Genomic DNA, 16958 nt, shown 5'->3' with positions numbered 1-16958 from the left:
TTTTACATATAGCAATCAGAAATATTAGGAAAGTATTAATATACAATTTAGAGCAGATACTCTGTTTTCTAACAAAGCCAAATTATGAGTCTTAATGTAGTAGTAATATTTAAGTTTATTGTCTTTACAGCTTTCACAGGCTATTTCATGGTAGATACAGATTCAACATTAAATAAATAAATACACATATTTAATCAAATTCAACTTAGTGCATTTTTTATATATATGCATAACAACTCTATTTAATATTCCTTAATTGTACATGTGATAAAAATTGTAAAAAAAAATTGGGACCATCTTACAAAACAAGGATTACCTGATTATAATTGGCATCTCTTAAAGTAGAATACAAATACAATAAAAATACAAAAACTAATACTATATGATAACTAAATAAAAAAATATGACACTTTACAACTAGGTCTCATTTGTTTAGTATAATTAATGCATTAATGCAACGATGAGCAATACATTTAAAGCATTTATTAATAACATATTCCATTAATAATTTATTAGTTAATGTTAATTAATAAATAAAAAAAAGTTCTGGGTCAATCTTACAAAAAAAAATCATTGTCTCTTAAACTATAATACAAATACAAGAAAAATACAAAACCTTATACAGTAACAAACCAAATAATGATATTAAAAGAATAGGATAACAATTCAAATAAAATCTACAGGTTAATAACTAACAATAAAAAAGCTCATTTTAACAAATTTATTAATGGTCACGAGCATATCGTCTCCTTCCTAAAATAATTACCCAGGTAATTTTTTCAGGTTTCTCAGAAAACTGAACCAATAATTGAAAAATGGCAATTATTTTAGGAAGGTGACGATATTTTGAATTCATTATATTTATACAATTCTGATTCAAAAATAAAACACGAAAAGCTCAAATTTCACATGATTCTGCCTTTTGTTTTAAAAACATTACAGCACAATCGATGCTTGGTCTGTGATAGACAAACAGGAATTTTTTTATTGAAATTGTTTTATTTACATGCACGGAGTTTCTTTGTTTTATAAGAACACAAAAAGTGCACTTCGATTTAGATGATATGATACTGACAGGTAAAAAAGTCACTTTGTGTCTCTCAAACACATCATGCACAAGAATGTACATCTGCAATATAATCTTGTTAAAAGGCTCTTGTGAGAGTGAGTGTCTCGTATCTCGACATGAATCTACCCACACAAATCACACGGCAGGAAACGCTGTCATAAAAGAGGTGTGGAGGAACAGGTGCAGGAGGAAGAGGAGGAGGAGGAGGAGGAGAACTGGGTTACTGGAGCAGACGTGAAGCGGACAGACTTACTCAAGTGAAAAACACGATGACAGCAGACAGAATGGCGATGAGTTAGTGGACACGCTTACTAACAGGATTTGTGTGTACAGGTTATGGATTCAGGAATTCAGTGTAGTTTTCATGTGACTAATGCAAACACATTCCCCTACATTAATCATCTTTCACGACTCTATGGACAAAATCAAGTCCCGCACGTTTGTTCTTGTTAGAGAAGACGATTCACTGGATATACATCACAACAGGGAAGAAATGAATCGCAACTTCCGTTTCATGCCAAGTTAATTAGAACAGTAACATCAATACACATTATTTTTTCCAAAAAAAGATCAAGACAGCTGTTTTTATCCATATCGCTCAGCCCAAACACAGATGATCAAATACACCGGCGTCATCCTCTGATCTAGAGTTCCACATTCCATCAAACACACGCTGTGGTCCTGATCTATTTCTGCCCTTCTGCTTTACGCAATATCACACACACACACACACACACACACACACAGTGACTCTGTTACCACGGTGACATAAGCAGAGTGACACATGTGATTGACGTGTGTCAGCTGAAATTAGCTTCTGTTCTTGTGTCTCATCTCAGTGTTACTGGCGTCTACAACACGAACAAATACTATACAAACAACTCTTAAAGGGATAGTTCACCCAAAAACGGAATAAACCTGTATGAGTTTCTTTCTTCTTCTGAACTCAAAAGTAGATATTTGGAAGAATGTTGGTAACCAGACAGTTGATGGACCCCATTGACTTTCATAGTATTTTTTTTTTTTCCCAACTATGGAAGTCAATGGCTACCATCAACTGTCTGGTTACAGACCAAACATTCTTCCAAATATCTACTTTTGTGTTCAACAGAGGAGTGAGTAAATGTTGAGAGAATTTTCCTTTTTTGGGTGAACTATTCCTTTAAAGGGCTATTTCACCGCTGGAAAGATTAATGTGTATTTAAATTGGGTCATTTATGTAGTAGAAATGTGAAATTATTTGGAGCCTTCTAGACTGAGAAAAGCCAGAAAATGTATTTTTGGCTCATGTGGATGAAACACAACAACTCCCAGAATGCACTTGCTTCGCTGCTCTACGAGGACACTCCCAAGCCACGCCTACCGGTTACAGAGGGCAGTATCGGGAGAAATTATGCAACTAGGCTACTAGTCGACTCGAAACTGAAAAGACGCCGTTTTATCGTGAGATCCCCCTATGGGCGGGTTGAAGATATGTGGGATGAGCTCCTCCTACTGGCTGGAGTCTCTCGCCTCTGGACAAAAAAGCCTCAGATGACGCAAAATGGCGATTTTTGTGTCATCTGAGGTTTTTTTCCAGACACACAATATAGAAATCTCTCTCGTCTCGGGGGACATGAGGGAGGGAAGCACGGTCACTCGAAAATACCACCGGGTTTCTACTGATACTGATGCTAATCGGTGAAGTATCCCTTTAAGGGTCACATTCTACACATTAGAATTTAATTTTTTCTTCATTGTCCACTTTAAATGTTAACATGTTAGTTAATTAAAATACAATTATTCATTGCTCTTTCATGTTAGTTTACAGTGTATTAACTAACGCTAACAGATGCAATTTATTAACATTTGATTAAAAGAATATATATGTAAACGTTGAAAATAACATTAACCAAGATAAATAAATGCTGTAGAAATATTGTTCATCGACAGTTCATAATAAATGATGTAATATACTAATGTTAACAAATGAAACCCCACTGTAGCCTACATGTTACAGTTTTAGACATTCTCAAGACAATCCCTATAAAACAATGTGCAACATCTTTGGACACCCACACTCATGTCTCTGTTCATCCATGCAATATATATCAATACATTATGAGCAAATTCTGTTTGTCAAGATGTTTTGGAAATATCAAATAAACCCAAAACCTGATGGGAACAAAATAATTAAGGAGCTTTCACAAACTACAGTGTTTCTGAGACGTTAGTGACTTGGAGACAGTCAAAGTGTCAGGTAAACAGATTATTGCCAGCAGACAGACTGTACGTCAGGAGAACTGATGCTGTTTTAATACTTTCTGTTTGGTAAACAGAGCATTACGCAGCCTGAGAGCGAGTGACTGCACAGAAAGAGGAGAAACGCATGGAGATTATCATTTCCGGATGCAAAACACTTGTTATCCTTCACTCGCTATCTCTCTCTCACACACACACACACACACAGAGAGAGTCTCATCCTGCTCTCAACTCTCTCTGTCTGGCCTTGGATGATGTCTAACAGAATTTCCAAGAGTATTTTCCCCCGCATTTATTCTCTCCAAAATAATTTCAAAAATATATAAAACCTCAATAAAGAGTCCTCTGCCTTGAACCAAATGCCTTGAAACGTCATCATGAAATCAAATTACTTTCTCGATTACATTTGTAAACGTTATTCCAAATAAACAAAGTTTGTCTTCGTAATGTTTTATCAAACAGCTTTCATTTTCAGCGGACATCACCAAGTCCACTTACTTTTTAACCCCTCTCAGACTCAGTTCGCCCACTTTTTATGATCCAATTATTGGATAAACTCAAGTTCTTACATTTTTTCACTTGGAATTACATTAGATTACAGAAGTAAAATGAGTTACCAATGGAATTACAGGCTTAATCGCCTTTTATAAGGGAATGAATAAACTACTAACTCAGTTTTGTCTAATGTATTTTCTCATTTTTCCAAATGTTCTTCTCCCATATCCTATTGCTAAGATTCACATTTCTCCTTCTGAAACCCCAGTGGCGAGCTCCATTTCAGCATGAAAACTGGCACACTGAAACTACAGGGCAAAACAATCATGTATCTCCTCTAAATCAGACAGGATGCTTTGATAGCACAATATGAACCCAGATGTTTGGCTTGAGTTACGCAGAACCCGAACGCAGACGGTTTAATGTGATCTGAGGTTCTGCCATCAGCACTGAATGTCCTATTTTGGACTTACGGGCCTTGAATAGATGCTGGCACGGCAAAGAGCAAACATTCAAGTGCATGTTTCAGTGATAAAGTAGAAAGTTAAACACAATGTTTCTGATACAGGTATCAAAAAAGTGCAGAGCTATTTGCAAAACGAGCATTTCCCTCTCATCAATCCACAGCTCTAAACCCGAAATGTCCCAAACAGATTAGTCAAAATGACCATCTCTCTCATTCATGTCCTGAAAGACTCTCTCTGCATCTCTTTTTCTGGACGCAGATCTTTGGGTTGGATCCACCCAGAGTTTGACTGGATCAAATGAGCACTTAGACAAAAGCCACACAACTGGAACGGGAAGGAATGTCCCTGGAATTTCACATCAGAAGCTTCTGTATTCCCAGAAATACTTTCTTTGTTGGAGAAAAACTTGCGTGCACTTTTTTTTTTTTTTTTAAGAAGGCAATTAATGTATCAATGTAACACTAACAAAAATGAACCATGGTATATGAATATGGTTATCATCCTGTAACACAATATTTAAAAGTTGCAGTCTGATACCATAAGGAATTGAGGCAAAAATTCCAGAACACCTAAAGAATATAAACACCAGTACAACCTTTAAGACAGGTAAATTGACTTTGAAGAACGTCCAAAATCCACTAGTGTAAACTGACAGAAATAGATGAGAACATTTGTCTCCTTCAAAGTCTAAAATCCAATATCACAATACGAGTCATGGACACCAAAGTACAACATGAACTGCAATAAGGATGTGTGCACTTTATGACTAGAATTAAATGAAAGCTCAAAAGATCAACGTTACACTTTATAAGCGACCAAATACAAAGTTCATCCTGCCATGATATTATATATTACTCCTGTTACGTCACACTCAGAAAACAAAGTTCAAATTCTTCCACATAATCTCTAACAATGACCTTGATGAATCCAAAACCTTTGTGTACATGCTTTCAGCGCATCTGTTCTCACCTGTATCTGGCTCTCCGCTATTAAAATATTCCGTCTCCTCTAGAAGAGGTTGGGATCTCCGACTGGTATTCCCCATGTAGAACCCGGGCAAATTCTGGTTATCGAAATGAAGAGCTAGTTTAGAAACCCAAATAGACTTTTTCCAATCTCATTCACCTCAAACAGGGATCTCTGGAGGTGATGCTGGACATTTTCTTCAATCCCATAAAAAAAACAACAACAACAGAAAGCCTGTTGTCCAACAGGTCACTGGTAGAAGTCAGGAATAAGCATCCAGAACCGGAGACCTCACTCAGTTAGTCACCCTCAGTCAAATCCCATGACCCAGCCTGACTCAGACTTCAAACTGAGTGGAATCTAAAAATAAACTCCAACAGAACTGCAGAGAACTTCCAGAGTCCGTTGTCTCAGTGTTCCGTGTGTGTCGGATGATGTCGGAATGCCAAAACATCCTGATTCCAAAAGAAACCTTGGAGCAATGACGGTCAAAATCCACACAGATGAAAAACTGTCTGACATGTGAGAAATGATCGATTGAGCCTACGGCATGGAAAACTGTGCACACGCAAACTAAATTACACCGATCCGAAAGAAAAAAAAAAAGAAAAAAAAACGTCAATACATTTTAAACCTCCATTATGTAGTTTTGAGCAGCAGACAGATTAGATAATACAGCTCAAATCAGAGCAGAGCGCTTGAAATTCTCAATCTCACATCCATCCATTCTCTACTTTATTCCCACAAAGCCCTGCAAGTCCACATACACACGCCTGCTTCTCTCAAACACACACACATGGCGCAAGTACCATCTAATTACTGAAGCTCAGGATAGTAAGAGCATGTTTTTCATTCTAGTAATCTACTGTGCTCATTTCTCTAAAAACCCATAATTACAGTTTTGGAACCAAAAACAAGTAGCCAGAGACGACTCTAAATAATTCTGCACTTATTCTGGCCAATCAAAGGCCAAAACGCTCCCGACAACCAATCAGAACGCACCACACTCAATCAGGAATTAGGAACTAAAGCCAAAGAAAGCCTATCAAGTTATTAGATTCATTTAAAAGTCATTTTATTTTTAGATCAGCACGAGTAAAGATTGCATCATCACATTAAATACTTTTTAATCTTTTACTTCACTACAAAACCCTGATTAGAATGAAGACTTTGTTTGAAGCATGTTATATCACCAAATGACTGTGATTCACCAGTATCGTTGCTAAACGGTAAGTAGTTGTAAGTGATGAAATGATGCAAATTGACGTTCGCAGCTGGACAACTCCATTAAAACTTGATTTAGACCAATTCGCAAGTAGATTTAGACTGATTTGCAAATTGTTTGACTTTACAATAATCACTTAATTTATACACATATTGAAAATAGCTATACAAATAAAGTGACTTACTTTTATATTTGGGATGCACCGATATATAAAAAGCAATGCACTATTGGCCGATTGTTTAAAAACAGCCAATGGTCGGGCCAGGGATGTACCGATATGAACATTTTGGCCAATAACGATAACCGATAATTCCTTATATTCCTTATATTTTAAAGCCGATACCCGATATATTGGCCGATAAATCTAAATCTAAAGTTTTTATATCATTTTAGAGAGCCTGATTACAAAAACAAAAGTCTCACCATTAAAATCCATGTCCCAAGCACACAATTATAATGTTCTCATTATAATTTTATGTAGCCTATATGACAGACCATCACGGTGAACAGTCCGCATCTATAGTGTCTCAGCTGAAGGAAATAATCCATTAATTATCGGCTTTAATATATCTGCCAAATTTTTTATCAGGCCGATAACGATAGCATTACAAATTAACATATATATCAGCTGATACGGTGGCCAATATATTGTGCATCCCTAATCCTGTCAATCAAAAGGGGGCTGAAAAACGTGTGTCAGACAGACTGCAACTTATACTAAGTGTGAAGAAAATTTCTCTTGTGTTGAATTTTGGGCTGTCAAAGTTAACTCGACAATAATGCATTAGCAGTTTGAAAAATAGCGATGTTAAAGCAGAACCTATGAATCACCCGTAGTTCAAGCCAGGGTTGCCAGGTCTGCGTTTTTTCTCTACACCAAACATTATTTGTAGTGCCTCAAACTATAGGTATTGTTATCACCAGATATCATTCTGAAAAATCGGTTATCGGTATCGGCAGAGAAATATAGTATCAGCGCATCTCTATTTTATATTGCTGACAAAATGTAGCTTAATATTGGCAACAACAAAAAATCCTCAATGTAGAAATATACACACACACACACAATATCCTCATCCAGCCCAAACATGCACTAGTCATCTTAATCTATCATGTGTCTGTATTTCTCAGCAGTACGTTATCTCTCAGTTTACTGCTAGACTGTGTTTAGGACACCAGCATGTACATGCGAGCATTCACACACACTTTTGTCATCTGGGATTTACACGGCAATGCAACTATTCATAAACACACACACCCGACCGAATGCATTACACATTACAGCTGTTATAAATAATTTTGTTGTCAGGGATTCACATAGCGATGCAGCCACTCATAAATATATCCAAAACACCCACCGAACATGACACATTATTACAGTCGAGTTATTTGGAGAATGCCACAATCACTCAACCACATGAGAACACACAGATGCAGGGCCGATTCCTCAGAACTGCGCAGATATAACAAGACACATTACAATCACAACATGAGTTCTACTGAAAGCTTATTTGAATAACTGAAGAAAAAAGAAAATTCTGTCATCACTTACATGATGTTCCAAACCCAAAATACTTGGGTCTTCTGTAGAAACACGAAAGGAGAAATGTCGAAACATTGTTCTTTTTCAAACAGTTACTATGTTTACAAATAATGTGATTATTTCCAATAATCGGAGTGAGGACTAAAAATCATAGATTTAACAGTTTTGTTGGTATAGTGTGTGGAGTGACCAAGACAGCACAACACACACTAACAGATTCCATTCGCAATATGGAAAATCTCGCAAAATCTCTCGCGGTCAAACGTGACTAGAGTTAGGGCTGCACGATATTGAAGAAAAATGCAATATTCGATAAATCATTAAATAATGCGATATACGATAATGCTTAAAGTGTGTAAAATAAACTTAAATTATCTTTAAAATATCTTTAAAATTATATAACCTACATGCGTGTTTCACACTCTTTTTGTGACAAAAAAACATCCCTTCAACTTGTGAAAGTGAACATCAGTGTTTTACTGTAGCGTAAGAAGTGTTATTTTAACATCAGTGTCAACCAGGGGTTCAGGTTATCCTACATTAGGCTTATTTAACAACAGAAACTGAATAATCAAATGCAAAAATAAAACACTGTATGAATGAAATAATATACTGATTCTTATTAAAGCTACAAAAGTTATTCAGCCAAGAGCAGTGAGTGATTTTCTCTTTGTCTTTTGTTCATGACCCCAGTTATTGCAAGCCATTGCGATATGCATGTCGTGATATATACATTTGCGATATTTCGATAATTTCGATATATTGTGCAGCCTAGAACTAGAGTAATCAAACATGGCGGATGACGGGCAAGAAGAAATGGCGATAATAGTGTTTGGACTGCTTTTTGCAGAAAATACGTGAGGAAAAAAGACGAAAGATGAAGTCCAATGTTATCAGAAAGAATCTAGCATATAGATGTGTGGAACAATATTACAATACAGTAAAACCATGCTCACTATTCATTGCATGAAAAAAAAACTGAATACAATTTTTTTTCATGTTTGGTTTTACCACAGAAACCAAGACATATCATACAGGTTTGGATCAACATGAGGGTGAGTAATTATTAATGGCAGAATTATAATTTTCGCTGAACTGTTCCTTTAAGATCGTCCATACACGCTAACGCCCGGTACACATTGTGCGATTCTGGGCTGTCCCAGATGAAAGATGACACATGGTGGTGATTTCTGTGGTCGTGGATCCTAAACGCCGGTCCTGCGTCGTACAGTGAGAGAGGTTTAAAGACCGCCATTGTCACGGTCTTGCAACTAAAGATACCCTGCGACAGTTTCCTGACAGTGTCTTAGTGTAACCCCTCTCACCGTGTCCTTCACACCCCGCTCCGTGCGGGTCTCGAACCCGGGTCTCCGGCATGAGAGTCAGGCGCTCTAACAAGGAGGCTAAAGACTGCAGCCTCTAGCGTCAGAGGAGTGAGGTTTACTCGCAAAGCGACTACTAGCTGGCCTCCGTTACATTAGCATGATCATCTCAGTGTGTTTGCTGCTACGACCGACGTCTACTGACAAGCCAATAAAAATGCAACATGAAATGGCGTATCATTGATCAAACCGACATGACACTAAAACTTAAAACTACTTACATCAAGCTCCATTCGCAAAATTGTCATGCCAAGTTGGCCTCTTTTCCCTAGCCATGACTGCATCCATATTCTTCGTTTTTCATAAAAACCACAATTGCCAAAGTGCGATTCCTTCTTGCTCTATTTGTTTACCACTAGCGCGTGATGATGAAGCTTTATTCTTCCATAGGTGTCATTAACCTACAGTCTACATACAGTACAGTCTTATTAGCTAATTATATTCATAGTAAAACAGTGTGATATGTAATGATCTAAGATTGTCGAAATCACTGAGGCATTAAAAATAAAGCCTCATTATTGGCATTGATGGCTCCATTGCACATACAGTTCTTTATAGTGGAAAAAGGTTCTTTAGATTATTAAAGTATCGGTTCTGATATGAGCTGTTCACTGAAAGGTTCTTCGGGGAACCAAAAGTGGATCTTCTATGGCATCGCTGTGAAACCCCCCTCTCGAAGGCTTTATTTTTAAGAGTGAGTCTGAAGCCTTGAGACACGAGTGCACACACTCAAGATTTCTCACACACTCATTTTCCTCCCCAAAGTTCATTTTCTCACTGTCGTGAGGAAGCTGAAGGAGGTCAGATCTGCTTCCTGGTTTTGTTCAACGCTACAGGGATCGAGAGAAGCAGACAGAGGGAGGTCGTTCATGACAGGTGACTGGTTTTAACGTTTCTGCATGGATGACAGTGGCATCATGACATGAGGTCAGTGTATCCACGGCGACAAAGAAACATGTTGATGTGGAGAATTACGTCAGAACACACACAGAGTCAGTCTGCGCACTCAGTCCTGCTCTTGTTGTTTCGGTCTGGCTTTAGACTTATCCAGAACCGCTCATCGATTCGCCCGACCAACAGAACGCACAAAAGACAAACAGGCAACCCGGTAACCAAACACACACAAACCTCCAACACAAACAAGGCGGGTGAGCACATGGGAGAGACTTCCTACAGGTCGGTGCAAGACAGGGCACAACGTGAGCCTGAACGAAACATGCAAAGAATGCGGCTTCCAAAACGACTTCAATACAACTAAATTGTTCAAATTAGGTTCATTCTCAAATAAGAAGTGTGCTGACACGATTTAAAAGGCTCAAACACGCTCAGCCCAGATGAAACGCGACAAAAGCTTCTTTTTAGTTGTGGTACAAAGGAATGTTCAGGTGAGTAACGCCTCGGGATATGGATTCTTTACCTTTCCACACGGAGAATCACTTTTCAATAAGAAATCGGCTCGGCTGTTACAGAAAGCAACAGTTAAAGAAAAGTTGCTTTTTTAAAGAAAATAAGACTTTTATTCAGGCAAGGATGCGTAAACAGTAAAGACATTTATGATGTTTCAAAATGTCTTTTTGAAATAAATGCTGTTCTTTTGAAGTATCCTGAAAAATACATTCTTCACAAAACTATGAAGCAGCACAACTGTTTTCAACATTAATAATAATCAGAAATGTTTCTTGAGCAGCAAATCATCATATTAAAGTGATTTCTGAAGGATCATGTGACACTGAAGACTGGAGTAATGATGCTGAAAATACAGCTTTGATCACAGGAATAAATTACATTTTAACATATATTACAATAGGAAACACTTATTTGAAATTGCAATAATATTTCACAATTTTACTGTAATTTTATCAAATAAATTAAACTTCTTTAAAAAAAAAATGTGACTGATCCCGAACTTTTTGAACGTAATAATAATAATACTAAAACAAGGTAGAAATATCTGCCAATGGGATCAGAAAAATCAACTTCATTCAACTCAATGACAGATAACTGTTCTTGTTTTAAGCATAAACTCACTTCATTTTGTTCAGTTTTTCAAGACTTAACTTTACAGTTGGATCTCATGTTTAGATGTTTGAACTGGAAAACAGGACAAACTTTTTTATTTGCAATGCATGCAACATTTAATGCCATGACCATGAATTTAACAACTTTTTTAAGGCCTTAAATTGTGTAAGAGTGAATTAAGGCCTGCAGAAACCTGTATCACTTTTATTTGTTGCTCTACTGAACAAGCAAACTTCCCGTGCAGCCTCACCCTAAACCCTGACCCTGACCCGATCCGATCCGGGCGTTCGGGACAGCTGTTTAGGGTGAGGTGATCAGGGGGATTGAGTTTCCTTCCCACCGCCGAAAGAAACCTCCTGTCGCTTTCCGTTACACTCACCACAACCAGACACACACATCTAGAGAGAGACAGACAGTCTGTGTTGTCATATTCCTAAACATAACAGGCAACATGACAGCATCCAAAGAAAGCCAATGACAAATTCAACAAATGAAAACACAGTTATCTAGGAAATAAAGACAAGGCGACACTGTCCCAGAAAAACAAATGATGTGTGACCTGTCCAGAGGTGCACTTTATCTAAAACATACTTACAATTTGCATCATAAACGCTGCTTTTATGAACTCATTTTACTAACATTCAGGACTATTTAAATGAGCTGCAAATATGAAAATGGTTTTTTTTTTAAAGCACATTATACACTTACCTTTTAAATTTGAACCTAATATCCTAATGTTCAAACATATATCTTACTTTAAGAAAAACTATATTGAAAATACACATATGAACTCTTTAAATAGTTTTAGGACTATCTATGCAACTTAATCAACCAGTGAACAAAAGTGAAACCCGATGCATTATTAAATAAAGCCATGCATAACACTCATAAACTTCACTTATTTCTGTGTGTGTGAGCATGAGATTGACAACAGCATCAGGCTGGAGAGGCTCTGCTGCTGCTGGAGAGTTTGGATTGATAAATGCATGTTTGATTTCACAGACAGACAGACAGATACACACACACACAGACAGGACAGTCTCTGCTCGGTTTCACGCGTCTCTCGGTAGAAAAGCCCCGTTTAAATGTCCCGTCGGCAGCGCGAGCTCGGAGACTCCCCGCGGGCGCTAGCGCGTGCTAACGGGCACTGATTTCCCCCACCACATATTTCTGGGTCGATGTGAACACCAGAGAGCCGTGCCTTCGGTGCATTCCTAACAGTGGCATTAAACGCATCAGTGTAAGATTGCGGAGCAGTGAAAGTGCAGGAACACCAGGCCTACACACTCCGCGGGCCGGTTCGCGCTTACCGTGCTTGCTTTCTATTTTCCCCGACATGATCGCTGCGCTGGCCGGAGCAAATCCTCAGTTTGGACAGTCACAGGAGGACAAAATGGGGAATTTAGGCCACAGTAATCCCGAGTTATATTCTTCAGCCACACATTTTGATGTACTGGGTCAACGTGGCTATATAGATCCCCGGAGAAAACGGGCTAGAATCCGTTCACACGCACGCGCTGGCGACAGACAGACAGTGAAATCTACTGCTGATGTGTGTGTGTGTGTGTGTGTGTGTGTACGGAGAGTCCCGTCCGTCCCGAGGATCCATTGGGATGCGAACACAGCGCCCCTCTCTGACTGGAATCACGAGCTGCAGGGATTGTTCGGTGTCAGATTGACAGGAATAATTAAGCTAAAACACACTGTCGATATTTACCCTCCCTCGTGTCTTTCAAAAGCTGTATCAGTTTCTCTTCTGTGGAAGACTAAAGTAGATGTTTGTATGAATGTTCACGCTGCTCTTTTCCGTACAATGAAAGTGAATGAGGACTAGCGGCTATCAAACAAATAAACACTAGACTAAAAATAGTTCATACGACTTATTCACCGAACAGTTATCCCCCTGAAACTAATTTTTATGTCATAGTAAAGTGCAGTACCAGTCAAAAGTTTGGAAATATTAATATTTTTAATTATTAAGTCTCTTATGCTCATCAAGCCTGCATTTATTTGATCAAACATACAGAAAAAAACAGTGATATTGTGAAATATTATTACAATTTAAAAGAATGGGTTTCTATGTGAATATATTGTAAAATTTATTCCTGTGATCAAATCTGTATTTTCAGCATCATTACTCCAGTCTTCAGTGTCACATGATCCTTCAGAAATTATTCTATGTTGATTTATTATGGAAACAGTTGTGCTGCTTAATATTTTTTTTTATAACCTGTGATACTTTTTTCCCACTCTCTTTCATTATTCGTTATTTGATGAATAAAAAGTTTTAAAAGAACAGTATTTATTTAAAATATAGCCTATATATGTTTGTAGTATACACTACCGTTTGAAGTGATAGTAAATATGCTGTTCTTTTTAACTTTTTATTCATCAATGAATCTTGAAAAAAGTATCACAGGTTATTAAAAAAATATTAAGCAGCATTGATAATAAATCATCATTAGAATGATTTCTGAAGGATCGTTGATATAGCCTATATATTATGTGATGATGGGAGACCAGTTGACCAATCTAAAACCAGCTGAACACCAGCTTGGCCAGTCTAAGAGATTTAAACCAGACCAGCCAATCATCTTAGGTTGGTTTTAGCGGGCGTTTTTTGTATTTTTATTATTATGATTATTTTATTGTTTTTCATTGTTTCAAGAATACTTCACAACGTTAAGTACTAAGGAAAAAGTAACAAAATATTTAGAATTATTTTTTAAAAATGATTACAATCAATTCAATTACTTCCAATATATTACAAAAATAAAATGTGACTTTTTAGTGTACTCAGAAAAACTCACTTAAGGATCTGAAGCGTGGCGATCTGCTGCCATCTAGCGGATGAATGGTGAAATCACAACATTATTCTACGAACGAATCAGTTTGTCATATAAAAATAAATAAATGATACTATAGTATACATGAGTGAGAGAGAAAAAAAATAATTTAACAAGTTTTAAGTGTTCATTAACGAAGACACACTAATGAGGCTTTTTTTGTGTCGCTGCAATAACCTCGTCCAACCGCTAGAGGGGGCGCTCGAACACCTCGAAAACTCCTGCTCGATGATCCACCTACTGTAGGGGGAATTCAGGGTGACTGGGACGCTTTTCCCATTGAGCTGACAGGGAAAAAGTGTCCCAATACACCTGAATTCATCCTATATCATTTCTTCCATGTTCAACTTTTATCTTGCCTGAAGAAAACACCCAGTCAGCGGCAAATCTTCACTAGGCCTATTTCAAAGAAACAACAAGCAACACAATATAGTGTGTATTTTTCTTTTATTATTATTCCACATGCAGTAAGCAGAAGTAAACTTAAATGTACTTTTGAGCAGAGAGAAAGTCAAGTGACTGAGGATCTCTCTAAAACAACATAAATATTCTGTTGTTCTAATCAAGTGAATAATCTCTTGAGTTGATTAGTCTCTGTCAGTGTGTGTCAGTTCATGTGAATATCTCCACTGGAGTGTTTTGCCGGCTCTCATGTAAGTGTGGGAGATCAGAGAAGTGCAGCAGGGATCGTTTGATCCGCCTGACTGTCAGCGTGAAGGTTGGAGCTGAATCTTAACCGGTCAGAATTCACTGAAGACAAGGTCATAAATATCAAAATGTGTGAGAGTGATGATACTCATATAGACAGATGGAGGAATGTTTTGTGTTTTGACCTCCAGCATGATGACATATTGACTGATGCACACACATGTCCTTAAAAAAGCAAGTAGAGACAGTGAGAAAGGTCAAATGTCATGTTTCTAACCTGTTCAATATCTTGCACAAGAGATGGAATGATCCGTCAAGTGTGACACACACACACACACACACACACACACACACACACACACACACACACACACACACACACACACACACACACACACACACACACACACACACACACAGATAAGGTCAAGAGGAGATCTCTCACTTCACACAGACAAAACTGCTTACACACAGAGAGATCTGCAATATAAAGAAAGAATATGACATTACATTGAATACAATCAAAATAAAAGATGAAATACTGCAAAGGCAAAATGGACAGGAGGGTAAAAGTGAAGGATGAGGGATGAGAAACCCAGGGGTCCAGGACACGCCGATAGAGAAGAAAGTGTGTTTTCATGCGTGTTTTTAGGTTAAGGTTTGGGTAGAGGACGGCTAAATATCAAGGTAAACATTTAAAGGGACAGTTCACCCAAAAAATGAAAATTTTGGCACCACTAATTCCCCCTCATGCGTTCCAACCCTGTATGAGTTTCTTTCTTCTTCTGAACACAAAAGTAGATATTTGGAAGAATGTTGGAAAAACAGTTGTTGGACCCCATTGACTTCCATAGTGTATGAAGGGGAAATAATACAATGGAAGTCAATGGGGTCCAACAACTGTTTGATTTCCAACATTCTTTAAAATATCTTCTTTTGTGTTCAGAAGAACAAAGAAATTCATATAAGTTTGGAACAACATGAGGGTGATTTCATTAAATTAATGATTTCATTAAATCATTCGCCGAATGTTTTTCTTTAATCTAAAAATCAATTTACACTCTAAAAAATGCTGGGTTGTTTTAACCCAATTTTGGGTCAAATATGGACTAACCCAACGTTGGGTTAAAAATGCATTTTAAAAATGGACAAACCCAGCCTTTGGGTTACATTTTTAAATTGCATTTTTAACCCAACGTTTGGGTTAGTTCATATTTGACCCAAAATTGGGTTAAAACAACCCAGCATTTTTTAGAGTGTATAAACAATTTAAGATCAAATTAATGTTATAATGTTACAAAACCCTCTTCTCAAGTCTCCAAAAGTCTAAACACATTTTCTGCTTTACACACATTTTGCAATTCAAAATGACACTTTTTAAACACAATGAACACGGTTCTCTGCATAAAACACAACAATCTGACATAAAGTCACGTTTGCCATTTCAAAACACTGCCATTCAAAATGACACTCCATGAGCTGATTGGCCGATACATGTGTGTGTGCGCCAAACACCTCAATGGATAATTGTTAACACTTCAATCTTTTTTAGTTCACTGTTTTTCGTGAGCATATTTGTGTTGTCCAATGTAAATATATCCGCTGTGCATATGTTGCACTGACTTGTTTGGTGAAAAATAAAAATGTTTCAACAGCATGTGTGTGTGTGTGTGTGTGTGTGAACAATCTGAAGAATTTTCTACAATTTGAACTATTTTAGAATTATGGCAAAGCATACTAAAGATGAGAGTGCTTTTCATTATGCCCAACAGTGTGTAGTTGGTTAGACAGAAATCTGCTAATCTAAAAACTGCTGGGTTGTGTTAACCCAATTTTGGGTCAAATATGGTCTCACCCAACGTTGGGTTAAAAATTCAATTTAAAAATGGACAAACCCAGCCGTTGGTTTACATTTTTAATGTAACCAATGCAATTTGTCCATTTTTAAATTGCATTTTTGTCCATTTTTGATTTTGTCCAAAATGCAATTTGTCCATTTTTAAATTGCATTTTTTAACCCAACGTTGGGTGAGACCATATTTGACCCAAAATTGGGT

The 16958-nt window shown here is 37.3% G+C and overlaps 1 protein-coding gene across 14 annotated transcripts in view; it reads right to left on the bottom strand.

Annotated features, from left to right (window-relative positions):
* rapgef1b (Rap guanine nucleotide exchange factor (GEF) 1b) overlaps positions 1 to 12981 on the bottom strand; it is a 45664-nt gene extending 32683 nt beyond the window's left edge. For 3 of the 14 annotated variants that reach the window (XM_079898594.1, XM_079898599.1, XM_079898587.1), the window contains exon 1: positions 12718 to 12965. In XM_079898594.1, the coding sequence (XP_079754720.1) occupies positions 12718 to 12745 (28 nt within the window). In that variant the 5' untranslated portion in view covers positions 12746 to 12965. Of the gene's footprint in view, positions 1 to 5241; positions 5665 to 12717 lie in introns of those variants that run through there. The other 11 variants (XM_079898593.1, XM_079898592.1, XM_079898597.1 and 8 more) reach the window with 6 other exon arrangements.
* Between the last annotated feature and the right edge of the window lie 3977 nt (positions 12982 to 16958).

The sequence above is a fragment of the Squalius cephalus genome (genome assembly GCF_949319135.1).
Source record: "Squalius cephalus genome assembly, chromosome: 17".
NCBI classification, from domain to species: domain Eukaryota; kingdom Metazoa; phylum Chordata; class Actinopteri; order Cypriniformes; family Leuciscidae; genus Squalius; species Squalius cephalus.
The sequence above is the reverse complement of the archived record's forward strand: the minus strand, read 5'-3'. Positions and strand labels throughout refer to the sequence as shown.